Source organism: Python bivittatus, unplaced genomic scaffold, assembly GCF_059951505.1.
Source record: "Python bivittatus isolate LINGU-HERP-01145 unplaced genomic scaffold, Pbiv_v1 ctg000320_np1212, whole genome shotgun sequence".
NCBI classification, from domain to species: Eukaryota; Metazoa; Chordata; class Lepidosauria; order Squamata; family Pythonidae; genus Python; species Python bivittatus.
The window spans coordinates 5,686,399-5,705,710 of record NW_028277052.1 but is presented as its reverse complement, the minus strand read 5'-3'; the positions used below and the strand labels follow the sequence as shown (position 1 = coordinate 5,705,710).

The 19,312-nt window shown below is 43.0% G+C and overlaps 1 protein-coding gene across 1 annotated transcript in view; it reads left to right on the top strand.

Annotated features, from left to right (window-relative positions):
- Positions 1–19,160, top strand: part of LOC103063259 (beta-galactosidase-1-like protein 2) — a 46,384-nt gene extending 27,224 nt beyond the window's left edge. The window contains exons 10-19 of the mRNA XM_088139021.1: positions 1,373–1,510; positions 2,908–2,988; positions 4,566–4,672; positions 5,571–5,717; positions 7,361–7,432; positions 8,130–8,208; positions 9,914–10,001; positions 13,000–13,114; positions 14,990–15,106; positions 15,636–19,160. Coding sequence (XP_087995147.1) covers positions 1,373–1,510; positions 2,908–2,988; positions 4,566–4,672; positions 5,571–5,717; positions 7,361–7,432; positions 8,130–8,208; positions 9,914–10,001; positions 13,000–13,114; positions 14,990–15,106; positions 15,636–15,722 — 1,031 coding nt within the window. The 3' untranslated portion in view covers positions 15,723–19,160. The remainder of the gene's footprint in view (positions 1–1,372; positions 1,511–2,907; positions 2,989–4,565; positions 4,673–5,570; positions 5,718–7,360; positions 7,433–8,129; positions 8,209–9,913; positions 10,002–12,999; positions 13,115–14,989; positions 15,107–15,635) is intronic.
- The last annotated feature ends 152 nt before the right edge of the window (positions 19,161–19,312 follow it).

Here is a 19,312-nt window from a genome sequence, read left to right as displayed (position 1 = left end):
AAGTTTGAACAGGTTATTCTCCTCTATTATTTACGCTTCAACTTTCTGAGATCACAAGGCCATTTTGGTATTAGTGCCTCAGCTGCAAACTTCTCTTACTTGTCTTTGCTGGGCACTGAACCTGATTTGTTTTTTAAGTACCCAGGGAAAAAACCTACATTTATTTTTAATGTTTTCAAGCTTTTAATTTCTCCTAAGGTTTTATGACTCCTTTAAATATAGCCAGTTGCCCCTTTATTGTTCAGATATTTCAGTTCATTTAATTCAAGCTGTCAAGGGAGACCTTGAGCGTCTTGCACTGAAAAATGGATGGCGGAACAAAAACTCAACAACATAATTTTAATTTTCAATATGAATATATAAACCGAGAAGGGAAAATGGTATTGTTTTCTCCAAGAAGAATGGACTGTTTTTTGTCTCCTTTGCGGTAGGAGTTGTAATCACTGAATAAGAATAAAAGACTGAATGCAAAGTAAGTGGAAGTAATTCAGTGAGAGTTACTTTCAGGCATTTATTTTTTAATTCAATCTTGGGGCCACCTGACTCTGGCTTACAATTAAAAGGAAGCAACATATATAAAAAAAAATGGATACAGCTGACCAGAAGACCAATGCTTATCACCAAAAGCCAAAAGTCGTAGGGAATCAACAACTATCTTGGGAAAACAACCATGTTTTTAACGGTGGCAGTACAGGTCTTGTCAGCTTTCCCAGGTAGACCAGACAGGAAACACGACCAGATGAACTAATTCTACTTTATTGTAATGCTACATTAACAGAATCTTGCAAGTCTCCCGCCGTCTCCTTTACAGCCTGAGAACTTAGGGAGGGTCCCTTCTGAACCTCTTTCTCCACCCATTATGCAACTGCAGGCTGTGCCCTCTCTTTATTCAATCATTCTCTAGGCAGCATTTCTTTGCCCTGTCTCCCAGGGACTTTCTCACATACAATTAGAGGTCTGTAGGGGGATGTCATTCCAGAGGGCAAGCATGGGCTGGGCCTGACAGAGCAAAGCCCCATTTTCAACATTCTGCGCAAGCCCAGTTCATGCCTGCCCTCTGGAAGGAGTGTTTGCTGATTCTTCTTCGAAATAGTGTAACACTTAAGGTACTGGAATTGGCTGTGGAGACCCGTGTTCAGAACTCCAGTTCAGCATAGGCGTTCATTGAGTGATTTTGGATCACTCTTTCTCAGCTCAACTTATCTCCCAGGGTTCTTGTTGTGAGGATAAAATGAGGAGAGGTGTCCACATACACCACCATGGGTTCCTCCAGGAAAAGGTAAGTTATAAAGTAAAATAATAATTGTACCAATAATAACATCCTGCACTCGCCAGCTCCACGCCACACTAGAACCTTTGCTTCCCTCTGCAGAGATGGTGGAAAGGGTTGAAGATGTCATCAGTTCAGGAGCATCCATCAATCTGTACATGTTCCATGGTGGCACCAATTTTGGCTTCATGAACGGTGCTCTGCATTTTGACGAGTACAAGTCAACCATCACCAGCTACGGTAAGGTCATATTGGCCGATTTGGCCTGGCTTGCAAGGGACGCTGACAGGTCAAGGCAGAAGAGGCATCTTAGTTCCCAGCTAGGAGAACTCTTGCAATGGAACAGTCCCAGGTTAGAAGGAGGAGCTTCCCTGAAACTCTGGTGATTTAGCCAAGTTACAGGAGTTCCATACAACAACCAGTGTGGTGTCACTGATACCTTGTTGGAATGAAAGTCAAAAGGGGAACGGTTTTAAATCTCCACCAAGCCCCGTTGCTTCTAGAGATGACAGGAATCGCTCCAACGTACTGCCTGGGTTTGTACAGTGTGTTAAGGTGAGCTAAAAATTGGATTGGGTTATTGGTGGTTTGTGGTTATGATGAGAACCAGCCATTGTCTTATAATGTGGTATGAATCAGGCCATCACAGTAATCCATAATATGGTTCATTTTTGCAAGCATGTTATGGGAAAAGAAGAGTTGTGGTTTCTTAGTCAAGTTTTCAGTCTAGCATGTTATCAGAGCCTGGCCTTCTAGAGAGCTTCTAGTTGATGTAATGCTGGAGTAGACAGTTCTGGGTTGGCCAAGCTAGGAATCTGCTAAAGCAGTGTTTCTCAACCTCGGCAACTTTAAAATGGGTGGACTTCAGCTACCAGAATTCCCCAGCCAGCCATGCTGGCTGGGGAATTCTGGGAGTTGAAGTCCACACAATCTAAAAGTTGCCAAGGTTGAGAAACACTGCATTAAAGTATAAGCAGTCTTAGATGTCCTTTTTCTTACTTAGTTCTATAAAAATCTGAGTGAGGGTTTACTGGTCACCCACTTTCCTTGTGAGGTTAAGAACTTCAGAAGCCACCTTACACCAATTTGGATTAGCCCGGTATTGTCAGTTCTGACTGAGAATGGCTTTCCATGTCTGGGGAGTATTTTTTCACCTCACCTACCCTCTCTTCCTTTTAAGAGAAAGGCCAGGGAATGAAGCAAAGATCTTTGAATGTGGAGCATACGCTGTATCGCTGAATTAGGATTCTTCAAGTTTTTTCCCCCCAAAGTCAGCCTATAAGTATGTGGCTGGACTTCTATATCATCTTTTATCTGGTTACTAAATGAACTCATGTTTTTAGGTTCTCATAATTCACATTGAGCCGTGAACTGACCAACTGGGCAGATGGGAACAGTACCTTAACCCCCAAAGACTAACCTCAGTTAAAACTATCCAAGCTTAGCATATTGTGAGAATGCCAACACTGGGATTGTTCCTAGCCTGGTTAAGTGGGTTGTGTGAGCCCAGCCTGTGTGTGTATGTTACATTCTTGTAGTGATTTCCATGATGTGCACCCAGAAAGTATGTCAGCTATGCTTTCCTGCTGGACCCAACATTGTTTCTTCCTCTTCCTGCTCTACTTTTGTGTTTGCAGACTATGATGCTGTGCTGACTGAGTCTGGAGATTACACCGCCAAGTACTTCAAACTGCGCAAGCTTTTTTCCGGCATTCTGGGTAATTAGATCAACACAGGAGAAGCTTCTCTGCCTTCTCTAAACACTGATGGGGACCCCAGGAACCCAGCTTGAAAACTGGCTCCCCCTGGTGTGGATGCTGGAGCCCTACTGCTCCTCATGTAGCTTCATTCTGTTGATTAGCTGGGGCTGCTTTCCGAGGTGGGGGGGAAGGGGAGGTAGGAGTTTTGTGGTAGAAATGGCCCTTCAGGTGACCTCAGGGCAGTAGGAAAGGCGTGAGCCCTAATAACAGCATTGGTGGACTTGAAGCAAATGCTGATTGGAAAGAGTGGTGGGGGGAGGGAGGGAGGGAGGATGGAAGGAAGGGACATCTTCTCTTTTTTCTTCCTTCCTTTCTCCCCTGTCCTTTTCTTTCTTTCTTTCTAGGACTCTCCCTGGGCAGTAAATATCCCCCTTTCATCTCCTTCACCAGTCTCAGTCAGTAGAGAAGCGTTTTCTTTGATCCTGTGAAGAGGCTATTCCAGAGCAGGCCAAAGTAAAGTCTCCTTTGAGTCAGTCTCTACTCTGGATGACTTTATGAACAAATTCCTGAATTTTCTCGGTAGTACAGTAGAAGTGTTTTGCCATAGCCTTCCTCCACGGTGGTGGTGGTGTTTCTTCCAACTTACCAGTCCAGCCAACAGCCCTGACGTTTCTTCCATTAAGTGTTAACTGGGTCTGACCCGGCTTAACTTTTGGAGATCAACTAGGTCCTTCCCTCTGGCTGGGCATTCAATGCAGAGACCAAAGACAGGTTCTCCGGCACTGAACTGAAACAGCTCATTTAGTTTAAGAGCCTCCCATTTGGGGCTGTGCATGTTAAGCATGTCTTGTTCCACCAGCAGAGGGGTAAAAGATTCGGTTGCCAGTTGTTTGGTTGTACGTGGGCCTAGGCTGGGGAGATGGCATCATGTTCTTTGCTTAAGCAGCAAAGTATCTTGAGCCAGTCTTGGCCTCCCTGCTCTTTCTTGAGTTGTTTGGCTCAGGACCATGGGGCTGCACCTGCTATGACTACCTCACTCTGAGACATGGGGAGCCATTCCAGAAATGGCTGCTTTCTGTCTGGGAAAGTTTCCACAGGAAAGCACTTGACAGATTCTCTGGAGCAGACAGCAGATCCAGTGTCTTGGGGCAGGCCAGGCATTGAGCCCAGGGTGGCCGGGGAGTCTCTGACCACTTTTTCCTGCATGCTCCCTCAGGAGATTCCTCAGCTGTTACACATGTGGGGCCAAAAGAGCAGGAAAGGAGGAAGAGCTGGAGATTAGGGACCCATCTCTCTCAAATGGCCCCACACCTGGAACCAGACCTGTTTTTTATACTCACCTGTGGACTACAGCAAAGCCAATTAAGACAATTAGAATAATGGAAGTGGATGCCCCGACGCCTTTTTAGGGAAATAAAAGTGTTCCAGGCAGCATCAAAGCCTCCAAATGTTTGAAGAATGTGTTACTTCTCATAGTTAATTTAGATGATCCAAATAGACTCTTATCAAGCCAATAACTATTTTGGGAAATTGAGACATTTCTCCACCAATACAGTGCTTGAACTCAACTGTGTTCTTTCTTTACTTTTCCAAAGAGACTCCTCTCCCTGCACCTCCGGTAGTTTTACATAAAGCATCATATGGGGCAATCCTGATGCAGCAGTATATCTCCCTGTGGGAATTGTTATCGTCAGTGATCGAGGTAAGTCATCCTCCAGGGATGAATGTTCTCAGATTGTAATGATGAGAATGTGAACAAACCACAAATCACAGCCCGGGTCATCATTAAAGATCTCAGAATAAATCTAAGTGTATGGATATCACTGGGCTTTGAAGATGCTGGTGTGAGATTGGTTGATCATGCATACTTAAAACGGATTCACTATATTTATATGCAGATATAATGTGCAGGCTGCGTGTCTTAAATGGCTTGATAAGTCATTTGCAAGGTTAAACATGCATGTCTGAACAAGTCCTCAATCCTCTCATTCAGGTCTGTTATTTAATCCCTTTTTTGGAGCAAGCAGAAGGAAAATTCTACATTCCTGAGAGATGATTTTGTGTGACATTTGGGAAAACAACTAGCCTAGTTTTCTAAGTTTTGCAATATTCAGCTTATCAATGCAAACTGTTTGCCTCTCAGTCCAGTGTTTCAGAACGAATCTGGTTGCTTGTTTTAGCTCCTGCAAACAAGCATTTGACATCACAGCCTTCCTAATGCTTTGCTTGGTGCCTGCAGTGTTTGCATGTGCGAATCGATCACAGATCTTCAGGTGTCAAGGGATTAAGGCAGGTCTATGTGTAAGCATGAAGCCAGACGTTAGCCAAGGCTTTGATGTGATTTGATCTCTGTTGATATGAACAAAGTGATCCATACAGATTTGAATCTTTCCACCAGAAGAGGAGATGTTGTGAAGGTGTTAAGCTAACTCTACTTCACATTACCTGTTTTATATTTTTACTCTTTTCATTTCTTTCCTTATCATCATGTTGTTACCTTATTATTGAGATGCGTCTGTTTCACGAACCCATTAAGGAAAGACAAAAACGTATTTCTTAGCAGTTGCTGTTAGGATCCTGTTCTGGTTTCTCTTCTGCAGCCTGTGAAGTCAGAATACCCCATTAACATGGAGAACCTGCCAGTGAATAACGGCAACGGACAGGCCTTTGGCTACACCCTCTATGAGACTGTCATCTTTGGCGGAGGAACTCTGTATTCCCGTGATTACATCCGAGACCGAGCACAGGTGAAGTTGGGTGTGCAAGACTTAGATTGCTACTTTCTTCTGAAGGATCAGGGAGGGAAAAGCTGGTTAGATCTTAGTTAATTTATAGGTTACCCTTGGATCAAGGTGACTTGCTTGGAGTAAACATATGTTGAATTTGGTGACCCAATGTAAGGGTTGAATCTGGTGAGGTAGGAATCTCTCCTTCTCACACCAGAGAACATTTACATTTATATCCCCCTGCAATCCAAATTGACTATTAGATTTGGATTGCGGTGGTTCTGTCCACTTCTTGGCAGCTTCCTAAAATTGAAAGTGATTCTTTTCCAAGCATAATTCTCATAGAGTCTCTTTAGGAAGATTTATTGAGAAGAAAGTGATGGGGTTACAAGAATTCCAGCAACTGAACGATTTCCCATCTCAAACCAATACCTCCCAAGTATGGAAATGTCTTTTTATTTTCTTTCTAACTGCCTTGTGAACTGGTGGGTCTTTTCATTGATAACAAAAGAACTTGCAGTTAGTTGTTTACCTAACAGTCCCCTGAATTTGATCAATCTGGGAATCAACAGTTATAAGCTGATAAACAAGAGATAGATGGCAGAAACCTTCAAATTCAAGACATGAGCAGTTTCACAGATATGAAAAAGTGAGACGAGATCCAGGATTTAAGCCTAGGACTAACATAAACAAACATAATATTTCTTTGTATGTATGGCTTCCTAATCCTCTTCAGTCAATCGATTTGTCTAAGGTTTGGGGGTCTGTGTGGAGACACAGATTGGGGAATAGTTTATCTGCACTACCTGCCATGAAGCCTTGACACCCACTATGTTTTATCTTTGTGTCCCTCTCCTTCATGGATCCCAAGCTGTTCCACTCTGGACCCAGGTGAAACCATGCTGATGAAATAGGTCTAAGAGAGGGCAGCCTGATGCCTCTGGAAACAGCCTCCTCAATACAATTCCCCAAGAAGGTGGCCTTGCCTTCCTGATTGGTGCCCAAGATTTTGACCTTCAAAGATATACTGGCCTCAGAAACAGAGATTTCCCCAAAGTTTTGTGATCTGTCCTCCATGAATGTGCCTAAACAAGCCTTCTCCAGTTTCAGATTCTCTAGTTGTTCCCATGAGTCTCAGTTGTTCTGGTCATTTGGCCATAATAAACATTGCACACAGGATCTCCAGTTGAGTTCAGAAGTTTGATATTTAGTATGGACTGCCTTGTCTAAACCCTTTTCTAAAAGCCACCCTTTAGCTGTTGAGGGACCTTGGGGATCCCTGGAGCTTAGTTTGAATGCTAGCCATCTACTGAAGCTTTAAAAATATAGAAAAAGGTTTGGTGTAACTATTTACAGAATCTGTTACAAGTAGAAAATATTTGTCTTTTTATCAAACAATTGGATGCCCATTACCTGCTATCTGTAACCACTGAGGTTGAATAATCTAGTTTTTTAAAAAATAATTTTCCCTCATTCTGTTTGTTTCTATAATCTTTTCAAATGATTATAATAATGCGACTACAACCAGTGCTTGGAACAGAATCCCACAGTTGGGATTTTCACCAGGTACTTCTGCTCCCTTCTTGTTACAGTCTCTAAATCCTCCTCTAATCTCCTGTCTTTCGTGAAAGTTAAAAGAGGCCTTGTTTGTTTTTTTCATGCAGGTGTTTGTTAATACTCGGTATATTGGTCACCTTGATTACAACATACAGGAGCTGTTCATTCCTAACAGACAGGTGAGGAGTCAGAAAAAGCAGTTGGAATTACAGGCAAAAAAAAACTTTTATTTTTATCCCCATCTCTAATTACTCCTGTCCCCAAAACTAATCAGCTAAAAGTTCGCTGCTCGGTTTACTGATTAAAACACCCTGAATTTGAGTGATTAAAACCAAAATACGATAGCAACCCATCCTAGTCCCTGAGCATAAAGAGACGTGCAATATGAAAAATAGTCAAAGGATGAAATAGTTAATTTGTGCACCAGCTCAGCCATCAATCTGGCCCATTTCCTGGGTTTGATTGTTTCATCCATTGATCCATTTATTTGATATCCAGTTGGGTCTTTGATTCCCTTTTCCACCACAAAACTGCTCTGGAGCCGTTGGGATGTGGAGAGACATCATGGCTACCAGGCCTTCCATGCCATGTACAGAAAGCTTCTATTCTGCCCTTAAAGAATGTTAGTCCTGGAAGAGGGAGTGCTCATGCAGAGCTGAGGTGAAGACAGATGTAGCATTTTTTTTTTTTTTACATGTGTTAGGATAAAGACAGTTTGGTTGGATAAGTAGTACCTCTGTCTTCTCTCTAAGCTGCAGAGTAGGCACTGTTCCTAGAGACGGTAAACCCCAGGGCTTCTCTGTGTACCCAGATTTCTGCAAACATCTGTGCTTCCTTCTTCTTGGATTTAGTTCTTCTCTTTCCCATTCCTTGTAGGGATATAGACAGCTCCAGATCTTAGTAGAGAACTGTGGGCGAGTGAACTATGGGCTTAATCTGAATAACCAGCGGAAAGGTGAGTTGTGCTTTTTCCTGCTCTCATTACTTTAATCCTCAGCTCAGTGTTTCACAACATGGGGTTTTGCCTGTGCTGTATGCTCCTTGCTTTAAAACAACAACATTAAAACTCTATGCCCAGAATGTTGTATGAATGCTTCCAGTAGACACCAGAAAGGGTGTTACACAGAAAAACCCAAGCAAACAGGTTACAGAAGAATGGATTTAAGTTCCAGGAAGACAGATTCTAGTTGAATGTCATGAAAAAAATTCTAATAATAAGAGCTACTCAGCAGCAGAACCAGTGACTTATGGAGCTGGGGCCTCCCCTTCTTGAATTGTTCAAGCAGAGGCTGGACGTCAGTCTGCCAGGAACCCTAAAATTTGAATTCCTGCACTCAGCAGGAGAAATTGGACTCAGTGGCCCTTTCCAGTCACCACACTGGACCAGATTCTAGAGCAAGCAGATTAGAATCAGCACCAAATTGCCCATGGACGGCTGAAAGGGCGAGGATAGACTCTGTCCTTCGAGGGTTAACAAAGAATAGACCAGAGGGTCTGCCACAGCCAGGATTCCTCCACAGAAAAGGCTCTTGGAAACAATGTCTTAAGCCCTTATTCTGCGTTGTAGATAGTTGGCAGTTGCTCGTTTCAAAACCCTGTAAAGTAAGTAGCAGGCATAACTTGATTTGCTATTTCACTCCTCTGGATCTCCTCACTTACTGTTCAGTCAGTTGTAATGTTTGCAATGGAAAGTGATGAGTAGGAGCCAGGAGACCAGAACCTCTTTCTCCAGTTGGGGATTTGGGTACAGCTTGGATCACAATGCCTGATTTGGTGCATCTTTGCTCTGAATGCATGACTACACTATCCCTTGTCTCGTTCCGCTTAAGACATGAAACCCCTTGGCTGTCAGTCTTCTTCATGTTCTGTTTAGATCCTGTGGATTGAGCTGGACTGAGTAGCAGATATGTGGAAGCACTGGCTAACTTGGCTCCATCTTGAAAATTAAAATTCTCCACTGGGCAACCTTGAGCCTTTAGGTTCAAGAAATGTTTTGGTTCTATTTTATTTACTTGTAATTTTATTTGCATTTATTTATTTGTTGATTTGTTTGTTGATTTGACTGATTTAGATGCCACCCAACTCCAACTGATTCTGGGCTGACAAATAACATAAAAACCAATATAAACCCAAATCAAGATGGGATCCGGGCACAATGTACAGACAACAACAAAAATAGCAGACACACCCAGCAAAGAGCCCCCTCCGCCTCACCCCAAGGCCTGGGAGTAGAAGCAGGTCTTCAAGGCTTTACAGGACACCAACAGGGTGGGAGCCACACGGATTTCAGGGGAGGGGGATCTTATTCCAAAGGGCAGGTGCCACAACATGTATGTTGATCTGATGCTTCTAAAAGTCACTGCATTTCAGGAGCAGAACTAACCTTGCATATTACCTGCATTTTTTTTTCTCCCTTTGGGGAAAAGGAAAGAGAACAGAAATTCCCTTTGCTATGGAGCTGTTGCAGCAGTGGGAGCAAAAGAGTCCCCAAATACAGGGCGGGCCATTTCTCAGCCTTTGGGAATAAGGATTGTGCGGGCCCTAATTCCACTTTTGAGGATGGCTGCTGTTCTTGGCAGCCCAGCGTTCCTCCCCTTTGAAAGGCGATTCATCAGCCTTGTCACTGCCCCGCTCAGCATTTCCTCTTGTTTCTCTTGCAGGCTTAATTGGCGACATCTTTTTCAACAAAACCTCCTTGAGAAACTTCAAGATTTACAGCCTTGAAATGAAACCCAGCTTCATGGAAAGGTTTGCTTAGTGACTCTAGACAATGGCACCCCCGCCCCTGCCCCCTCTGCTTTTTTGTCGTAGTTATTTGTTTTCTTCTTCCCCTTGTTGACTGAAAATGCATTTGGCTGAGGTCCAAACCCTAGTTAGCAGCTCCACCTGCCAGCAGTCTGGCATCTGGCAAAGAATTGGGCTGATAGTTCTCAAACATGCAGAGCCCTGCAGCAGCCCTCCTTAGCAATCCCCCTTTCTCAACATAATTTCCCATTTTCATGCAAACTGGCACCACCAACACTGATAATGCTTTGATAGATAAAACCAGGACAGCAAGAGTGCCAGCGCCTCTTGTCATGTGGGATCCTAGAGGGAGAGATTGCCATTTCCCAAATATAAATTCCAAGACTAATAAAGCTTTCAAGGTGAAGATCAGCACTTTGAACTGGTTCTCTTGTAACTGACCAAAACCAGGCTAAGGGGGCTTGTGGGTGGGGGTGACATGCAGCTCCATCCTGTGCAAGGTGAAGCTTCAAGCAGTGCAAGAATGGTGGCCGCGTTTGACATGGTGGCTTATTCATTGGGCAGGTTCTGGAGTAGAAATTCCTTCTTAGCTATGGTAGATCAGACCAATAGTCTGTTGAGTCCAGCATCTTGTACCCCACATGGAAAGTTTGTAAGCAGAATAGGCAATTAGGAGCTCTCTCTTGCACTCTTGTTCTCCTGAGGCACAGGGTGATATCAAATAGCTAGCGTGGCAGAAGAAAAATGCTTTTGGATCAGGCCAGAGGTCCATCTTATGGTGGTTACTGCATCACCCCAGGGAAGCTTGCAAGCAGGACCAGAATTTTTGCTCCTCAGCATTTGGAATTCATTGGTGTATAGCGTTGGAATAAAGAGGTCCTGCTTATCAGTCATAATAATAATAATAATACTATAATACCTGGAAGTGTAGATTAGGTAGTGGGTTATCAATTTACACCGATTCTATATGTGCTTCACCAACAATCATTTTTTCACTAGTGTAACACTAGCTAGGGAAATATCTAAATGGGGAAAACTACTCTGGCTACTAAAAAACAAGTAATATATACCTTCCTGGTTGTCTTTTTTTTTTTTTTTTCTGGCATCATAGTTGGGGGGAAAAAAGGTCCACCAGAGGTGCCCAGAAATACTCTTGGGAGCACAGCTTTTACTGAAGAAGCACAGCAGCTTTGCTCAGCGTATTCCAAGCTTAGGAAGAAAGATCCCATTTGATGTCCAAAGCTGCCTTGTGTTGTGATCCTGATCTCCAAAACAAGGCTACGTGATCCATTTGGAATTTTAGATCTTTGTGTTATGAGTGAACAAGGTTCTCCGCTAGGGTTCTGCTGAACTGTGATCTTACTTACATTAGCATTTCATAGTTCCCCAGTTCTACCTTAGCATAACAAGAAGAAACTGTTTATTGGATTAGGGCTTTGGGGTTGGTTATATATATGTTGCCTCCAAACAGGTGCAGCCCCTTTATTAGGGAAATAGACACAGCCCTGGAGAAATGAAATGGTTTAAATGAAATCTGAAGTAACGTTCTTCCTTGCACTTAGAAGAAACACAGCTGCCTGACATTGTTTCTTACAGTTGGAAATCGTGATAGTTATGGCGTTTGGTTTTTGGAAGGAGGGAAAATGGGCAGAAGCGTCTCTTTTTTAGAATCCCGTTTCTTTAAAGGTGATGCTGTAGGTCTTCCACAGACCCCCTTGTTACCATATGTCATTTCTACCCCAGTAGTAACTTGGAGGCTTTGCCAGAAGGGGTCAGGTACGACAGAAGAAGGAAAAGGAAAAAAGGCACTGGGAAATTATCTCTCCTAGACAATAAGATTAATATTGGCTTTATTTGTGTGTGTGTGTGTGTGTGTGTGTGTGTCTCAATTTTTCATATCAAGCAATGTTTCCTCCTTTCTGGAATACCTAACATAATTCTATAATCCATTCTTTGGATGTAGCTTGTGCTTGGATGAAATGCTATGTTGTGAAAACGTTAGCTGGAGGAACAATAATGCCCTTGAAATACCATCTCATTATTACTTCCTGATTACAGGCTGCAGTAATTTTTGTCTTCCTGTTCAGGATTTCAGCCACCCCTGGGGGGGAGGGGAGCTTCAAGGGATGGAGGCTGGCGAAGGAGGGGAAGGGGAGTACTAGTACTAGGGGCCTCTGACTTGATAATAGCAATCACAGAGGTAAGCACTTCAAAGCGATAATAGCTGGGAGGGACCCTTGAAACCATCAGGTCCAAGTCCTGTTGTCTACAGAAATCCAAATGAACGCAAGCTTGACAAACGACTATTCTCTTCTTTCCTCCCTCTCAAAACATCCCTATACAGTTCAAAGAGGGTCTGTTCGAATCTAGTTCTAATCCTCTGGAAAATATAGCCCAATTTTGCGTTCTTTGTTTCCAAGCACTCCTCTCTTGTTTCCAAACAGTCTGAAATTTGTTATCAGAAGGGATGATTATTTGAACGCCAATTCACAGCACAGATGCATATAAGGTCCACAGAATCATAAAATAATACAATTGCAAAAGTTACAAGGGGCCGTTAGGTAGTTAAATTCAGCCCCCTGCTTAGCACAGGAATCCAAAGCACACCTGCCAGATGGCCATCTCAACTCTCCTTGAAGATAACTATAAAGGGGAGTCCACCATCTCTACGGGTCGCTGGTTACATTGTTGAACTGTTCTTAGAAGTTCTTCTAACTTTCAGAGATTGGATTTTCAGTGGGTTCTTTAGCGTATCTCGTCAGGTTTTCAAATATCCAGGTGGAAAAATCTCAATTTCTGAAGTAGAGTTTGACCCAAGACCTGATGAATTAGGTGCAGGATGTCTGTGAAAGTATACTCTAGAGAAAACTGCTGGAGGGGGGAGGAAATGTATGCATTACCCAATAAGCAAGACCTACCTTCATCAACGTTGATGGGGCATGATGATGGATTTCTCTCCTGGAGACCCCTTTGAGGAAGTGGCCCTTCCTTTCTCCCCCAGTCTGCGTGGAGCCTCTCCTTGGAGCGCCATCCCTGACAACGCAGTGGGTCCTGCCTTCTTCCGGGGAAGCCTGCAAGTGCAATATCTGCCTGAGGATACCTTCCTGAAGCTCGAGGTAAATTGTTGGTTATTTTTCAGGGCCATAAGCAGAGATGGGTGGATGCGGGAGACGCGTCTCTCACAATTTCCCTAAACGTTGCTTTAGAACAGAGACCTGCCACAATTCGGCGTATTGCAATACTGGAGGCAGCAGAGGCTAACTTGCAACCCTACTCTGTAGAGTTATGCAAATTAGAAAGTGCAGATGATTGGACGTAGCTGTGATGGAATGAACTTATGAAGGCCATGCTCAGGGAGATAAGCGTGTTCTTAGCCCCCAACAGGAGCGTGGGAAATTCAAGAAGATGAGTCTGGCACCTCCCTAAGGAATTCACAGTGTTGTGGCTGGCTGGCTTGGGAACTTGGGTTCAGTCTGGTGAGATTTCTGTCTTGAGGTTAGAGCTAATAAACGCAACAGAACTGTATTTGCATTGTCTCGTGCAGTTCTTTGGGCTGAACCTGACAATAGCAGAATAACTGACTGGATATTTATTTATTTATACTTCAAATCTGGTCGCCACCCACCTCACTCAAGAGCGACTCTGGGCGGTTTACAATAAAACAAGAATAAATATTAATTAAAATACAATTAAAATTACCATAAGAACTCAGTTAATACATAAATAATGTCATCCAAGATACTGGTGGTAAATAAAGGTTATGGGAGTATCTTCGAGGTGCCAGCCACCCCCAGGGTTGGTTGCCCTTCTTCTCGCCTCACGCGAGTTGGCAGAGCCAGGTCTTCACTCCTTTCTGGAAGGTCAGGAGAGTAGGGTCCCACCTCACCTCTGGGGGGAGAGTATTCTATAGCAGCACTTATATAGCAGCACCTCATGTGTTGAGTGAGAGAATTAAGGCAGAGCTATGTGATAGTGGGGGCAGCAGGATAGAGAAAATGGTGCATTTGAGAGAACAAAGAGGCAGTGTTTCATGAACATAGTTTGCTTCTAGGGAGTTATTTTTATGGGATCCTCTTCTAGTGGCTTCTGCTGGCCTCTAGTATCTTTTTTCCACCTTTAACAACATTCTTAGCCTTCTAAATGTTTTATGGATTGTTTCTGAATCACTGTGAAGGTCATGAGGGAGGAGAAGTTTTTGTTGTGTTTCACTTGTCCAAACTGGCAACCTATTTTCTTCTATATGGAGGTAGGGGCTAGGACAGGAAGGGGAACACAAAACCCCTTCGTTGGCAAGGATCCTGGGGCCCTACAATCATCCAAAAATGATTCCTTTAAGTTAGCAGGAACTTTCATTCCTCCTCCAACAACATCACGGGTTGGGAAATTGACATGAGTATCTGTAGCTGGCTTGAATATGTCTTGTGTCCGTCATTCTGGAGGACTGTCAACGCAATTCGGTCTGGATTTAAGCCTGCATTGTAGATGAAATTGCCCTAATTGTGCATCATTTTGTGTGGCCTATCAGCATTTTGTGGAGGCAGGGAATGGGGGAAAGGAAACAATTGGACAACAAATTCTGTATTTTAAGTTAGTATTCTTTACGCATAGTTGAGATTGATCTACTGTTTTGTTCGATACAAAGTGTTGATGGTGGTCTAAAAGGTATGCTTCGCTAAGAATACTTATTTGTAACAATGAATGTGCATTTGTCTTCTTTCTTTCTTTCTTTCTTTCTTTCTTTCTTTCTTTCTTTCTTTCTTTCTTTCTTTCTTTCTTTCTTTCTTTTTTTTTTAGTTTTTGCAGCAGGAATAGAAAAATATGTGTAGGATTTCTAGCACCACTGCAGTATTTTCTTAAACTTGGCATATTGGGTGTGATTCTCAGAACATTTCATTATTAAGGCAACATTTGTCACCTGTAAGAACTCTAGGTACATTGCAGAATGCCTTCGTCTTGTACCACTGTAGTGTGACCCCTTGTCTGTGTTCTAGGGCTGGGAAAAGGGAGTTGTATTTGTCAATGGTCAGAACCTTGGTCGCTACTGGAAAATTGGTCCTCAGGAAACGCTCTACCTCCCAGGAACATGGCTCCAACAAGGGTACAATGAAGTGAGTGGCTTGGCTTGAATCATGTTCTCTTTCTTCTCATGTCTCTGAATATACCCAGAGCCCATCAGATGGGTCATAAACTACTTTGGCATAAAATGGTGCACTTTCCAAGTAAACCTTTAGCACTTTTTGACTTTCAGATTCCATTCTAAGAGAGCTTCAGGTTGAAAAGCTAAGCCTTTAAACGCACACACACACACAGAAATATACATACACATATTAACACACACACACACACGAGACATTAGGGCATGTAAATAGTGCTCATGTGAACAACTAGCATGTGCATTTCTGTATAGACCTTTAAGAACAAATCAACGCTGTTGGAGAAGTAGTATGAAATTTACTTAAGGGAAAGACAAGAAACTAACACTGAAATACTTGTCTTTCATTATTCATAAGCAAACTTCCTCTTGACTCTAGAGATATAGATTTCATTTATTTATTCAGGGGTGTGCAGAATTGACAAAAAGAAATGTATTCTTTCATCTGAGCAAGGTCGTTCCTTTTCTTCTTGTTTCTTCTCCAGATCATTGTGTTTGAAGAGCGTCTTGGAGGCCGTATCATCCATTCCACAGATCTGGCCTTCTTGGGAAGGGTTCAGTACGTGAGCTGAGCTCTTCCTGATTGTTCTACCCTCTACTGGTAGTAATGGTTAAGGTTATGCTTCTTAACTGATTGTGGGAGTCAAAAGAGTCTGGATGCAGACCTTCCTCCCTCTCATTGTGAAAACTGTGCCCTGTATCCTTATATTTTCTAGTTATGGGTGGAGTTTGGGCAATGAAGGCCCACCTTGTGAGTTAATTTAGGAGGTTAACTAAGAGTACTTGAAGAAAGAAAGAAACCCAGATAGCTAGGAATGGTCTTCTAAAGGAATTCAACTTTACTACAGGTTCTCTTGTCCTGTAACACTAGATGCTAAGGACCCGACAAGGGAATGCATGTCATCAGGGATCGACTGGATTTAAGCAGCTGATCTGCAGTAGTTTGACTTGAATCAGCTTTTATGTTTGTGGCTGGAAAAGGAACATTCCCTTTTGCCCCTGTAGTAGTCAGTGTTGGGGCTTTTGAGAAGAATCTGAATCGCCAATCTTAGATACCTGATTCGGTCATTAGGCAGGCTGTGAAGGAATGTAATTTCTACAGCTTTGCATTAATTCAGTCATTCAAACCCAGAACTTTATGGTTAAAGGAAGGCACCAGGAGCACCAAGTTTGGGCATATAAATGCCAGCAGCTGATGGGGAGTTCCACGCAAGCCAGATGGAAATGAATGGAAATTGCATTTCAGTGACATGTAATGAATTTGGGGGGTTTGGAATTGGGCTTTGTGCAAACTACACAGAACACCTGTAACTTCTGAGGCCCGTTGCCACATGGATTGCCCTTGCAGCTCTCCCCAGCTCTACTACAAGTTCTTGCGGTCACAAATAATGAGGTGTGAGTGCTGGGCCAGGAGTGTGGGGTGGGCTTGTACCTTTGCATCAAGACTTCACATGCACTAACCTGCTGCTAAACTTTAGAAGCACCGCCTTGAGCAGTCACGGCCAGGAGGAAGCTGCAACAGAAGCCCCTGCTTGTATAGAGCCCCCTAAAGACTAACCCAGAATGGTGCTGTTTCAGAAAATAGCTGTGTCCAGCAAAATAAAACCATCACACAATATTCCCCAAGTATGTTGGGATTCTGTTTAACGTGCTTCAGCCATCCCCAGTGTAGCACCCCGAGTGAATTGGGACTACAGTCCTTAGAATTCATAGCCACGACAGCTTTCTAGAATAGACTGCATAGGGGCCATTTTCTCAATCCGTACAGAGGCTCCACTTTGGAGATAATCCTCAGATTGTGACCTTCTGTGTTGAGACTCAACTAGACCATATCTCCTGCTTCTGCGGGAGGTTCTGAAGGATTGGAAATTCATCCTGAAAGGAGATAGTCTGCCTCTGTGCATTTTTGAAAGGTTAGCCGAGTGCGAAAGGAGGAACTGGATCTGTTTTAAAAATGGCCTTTTTCATGCTTCTTAAAAAGGGGGAAAGGAGCATGGTTCCTTTCCCCAGCGTGATGCCCTCCAGTGCTTTGAGGTACAACATCTATGATCCCAGAAGGCCAGTGGATGATGGATCCTGTATCCCCAACCTTGCGAGAAGTATAGGTTGGAAGAAGCTGGCGTAAGCGATAAACTTTCGTCTCCATATCCTAATTTCTTTGTGTCCTTTCAGCATTAGTCAAGACCTCAGTTTCCCTTTTGGAGCCAAATACTGTAACAACCATGGCCATCATTGGTGTCAGATGTCCTCCTGTAGCTAGCCTGCAATTGGTTGTGTATTGCAGGCGCGTGCGCACACACACACACACACACACACACACACACTGAATTTGGCACTTGTTTTTCTAGCTATTCCTCAGGTCAGCCGTCAGGATACAATTTAATCATAATCCTGCCCCCCCCTCCCTTATAGTATAACCCTTTAACAACTGCAGGCTCAAGAGATGTTGAGGGGCTTCTGGCTGTTAAAAACCATATTTCGTTTTATTTATGAAATTAAATACAGTTAAATTAAAAACATGGAGAATAGTACAGCTGTAAAAACAGAAGCCAAGGGGGGGGAACGCCCCTTCCACCTGTTCTGTGCTCTGCAACTCACATGCACCCCAGTGTCAAAGATCTGAAGCTTCTGTTGCCTCCCAAGTGCGCAGCCCGCCATCCGCCATGTGCTCCTTAGCAAAAATGGGAGGAAATCAGGATGAATCATTGTGATTTTCTTTTTTATCTATGATTTACTGCAGCCTGGCAGAGTTGTAGTCATAAAATGGAGGGGGGGGGGACACACCAGCAGAAGAAATTGCAATTGGAAAGAAGTGCCGCACTGTGGAAACAAAAGTTCTTTTTTAAAAAATGAATGAATGAATAACTGCCTCTCAATTCCCCTTTAATCAAAGGTTAGGCTGGTGTTTTGTTTTGAAAGCCTGTGTCTAAATTCTGTATTGTTGGATACGAATTTTACTCAGATGCTGTTCTCTCTCCCCACCGACAGTGACCGTGTTTTTTGAGTTTTTTTTCATAAAGTCATATTAAGGCCCAGTTGGTTTGTTGGTTCGTTTTTTTCCTGTGACTGGTTTGCTAAATACTGGTATAAATGAAAAAAAGAAAAAGAAAATTTGTCTCTATTATTATTTATTGTTACCATGATCATTTTCCCTATCACGGGATTTCTGTCACTAGTCCCAAGCATGATTTCAGTCCGTGCTGCTTAAGCATCTTAGTTACTCAGGTTAAAGACTAAAAAAATAAGTCGTTTTTTGCTGTACAAGATTACATTACTTTCCTTTCAGCCAGAAGATACAATTGTGCTTTGTATTTTTCAATGTATATATATATTTAAAGGAAAGCCAAAAAACAGTGTGTCGGTTACTGGGGCGGGGGAAATCAGGACCCAAGAGGCCGTTTTTAAAAAGAAATCTCAGTAAGGACTGCCATAATTGACGGTTCTGCATTTGATCTGTTCAGCAAGAGATCAACGTCAGCAAGAGGCACAGATGCTGAATTTTTTTAAACCTCTCCCCCCTCCATCTTCATTTCTTTAAACACACAGGAGGGCTAGCTTGGTTTAATTTATTTCTGCTCTGCTGAAGTTCTGGCCATCGCTCCAGAGCATGACAGAATTGGAAGACAGCGGCAACCCTCTTACCGGCCGGCTCGTGCGTATCCCTCATTATGTAATTCCCAAATCTTTGAATCCACATTATTTCAGTATGTACCAGGAAAAGAGCGCTCATTAGTAGCCCAGGGTCTGTAGCAGGCTGTCGTGTTCTGGTATTCACTCTCTTTATCATTTATCCCATGCATTGGTCTGCCTTTCAGTCAGAATAAATTGAACTCTAAACTGTGTCATTGAATTTCAGGGCCATTTTAGAATATAAGCACATTTGTTCTTGAATGTACCTTCCTGCACGTAGGACACTAAGCACAGAAACCAAGGCTCTGTGTAGCACTCTTTATGAGTTAGCTTACTACATGCAGGAAATGTATATATTTATGAAGGGACAATAAAAAGGATACACCCATCAATATGAAATGATGGATTTTGACACATTCAGCCTAGGGCAGTGTTTCTCAACCTTAGCCATTTTAAGCTGTGTGGACTTCAACTCCCAGAATTCCCCAGCTGGGGAATTCTGGGAGTTGAAGTCCACACATCTTAAAGTTGT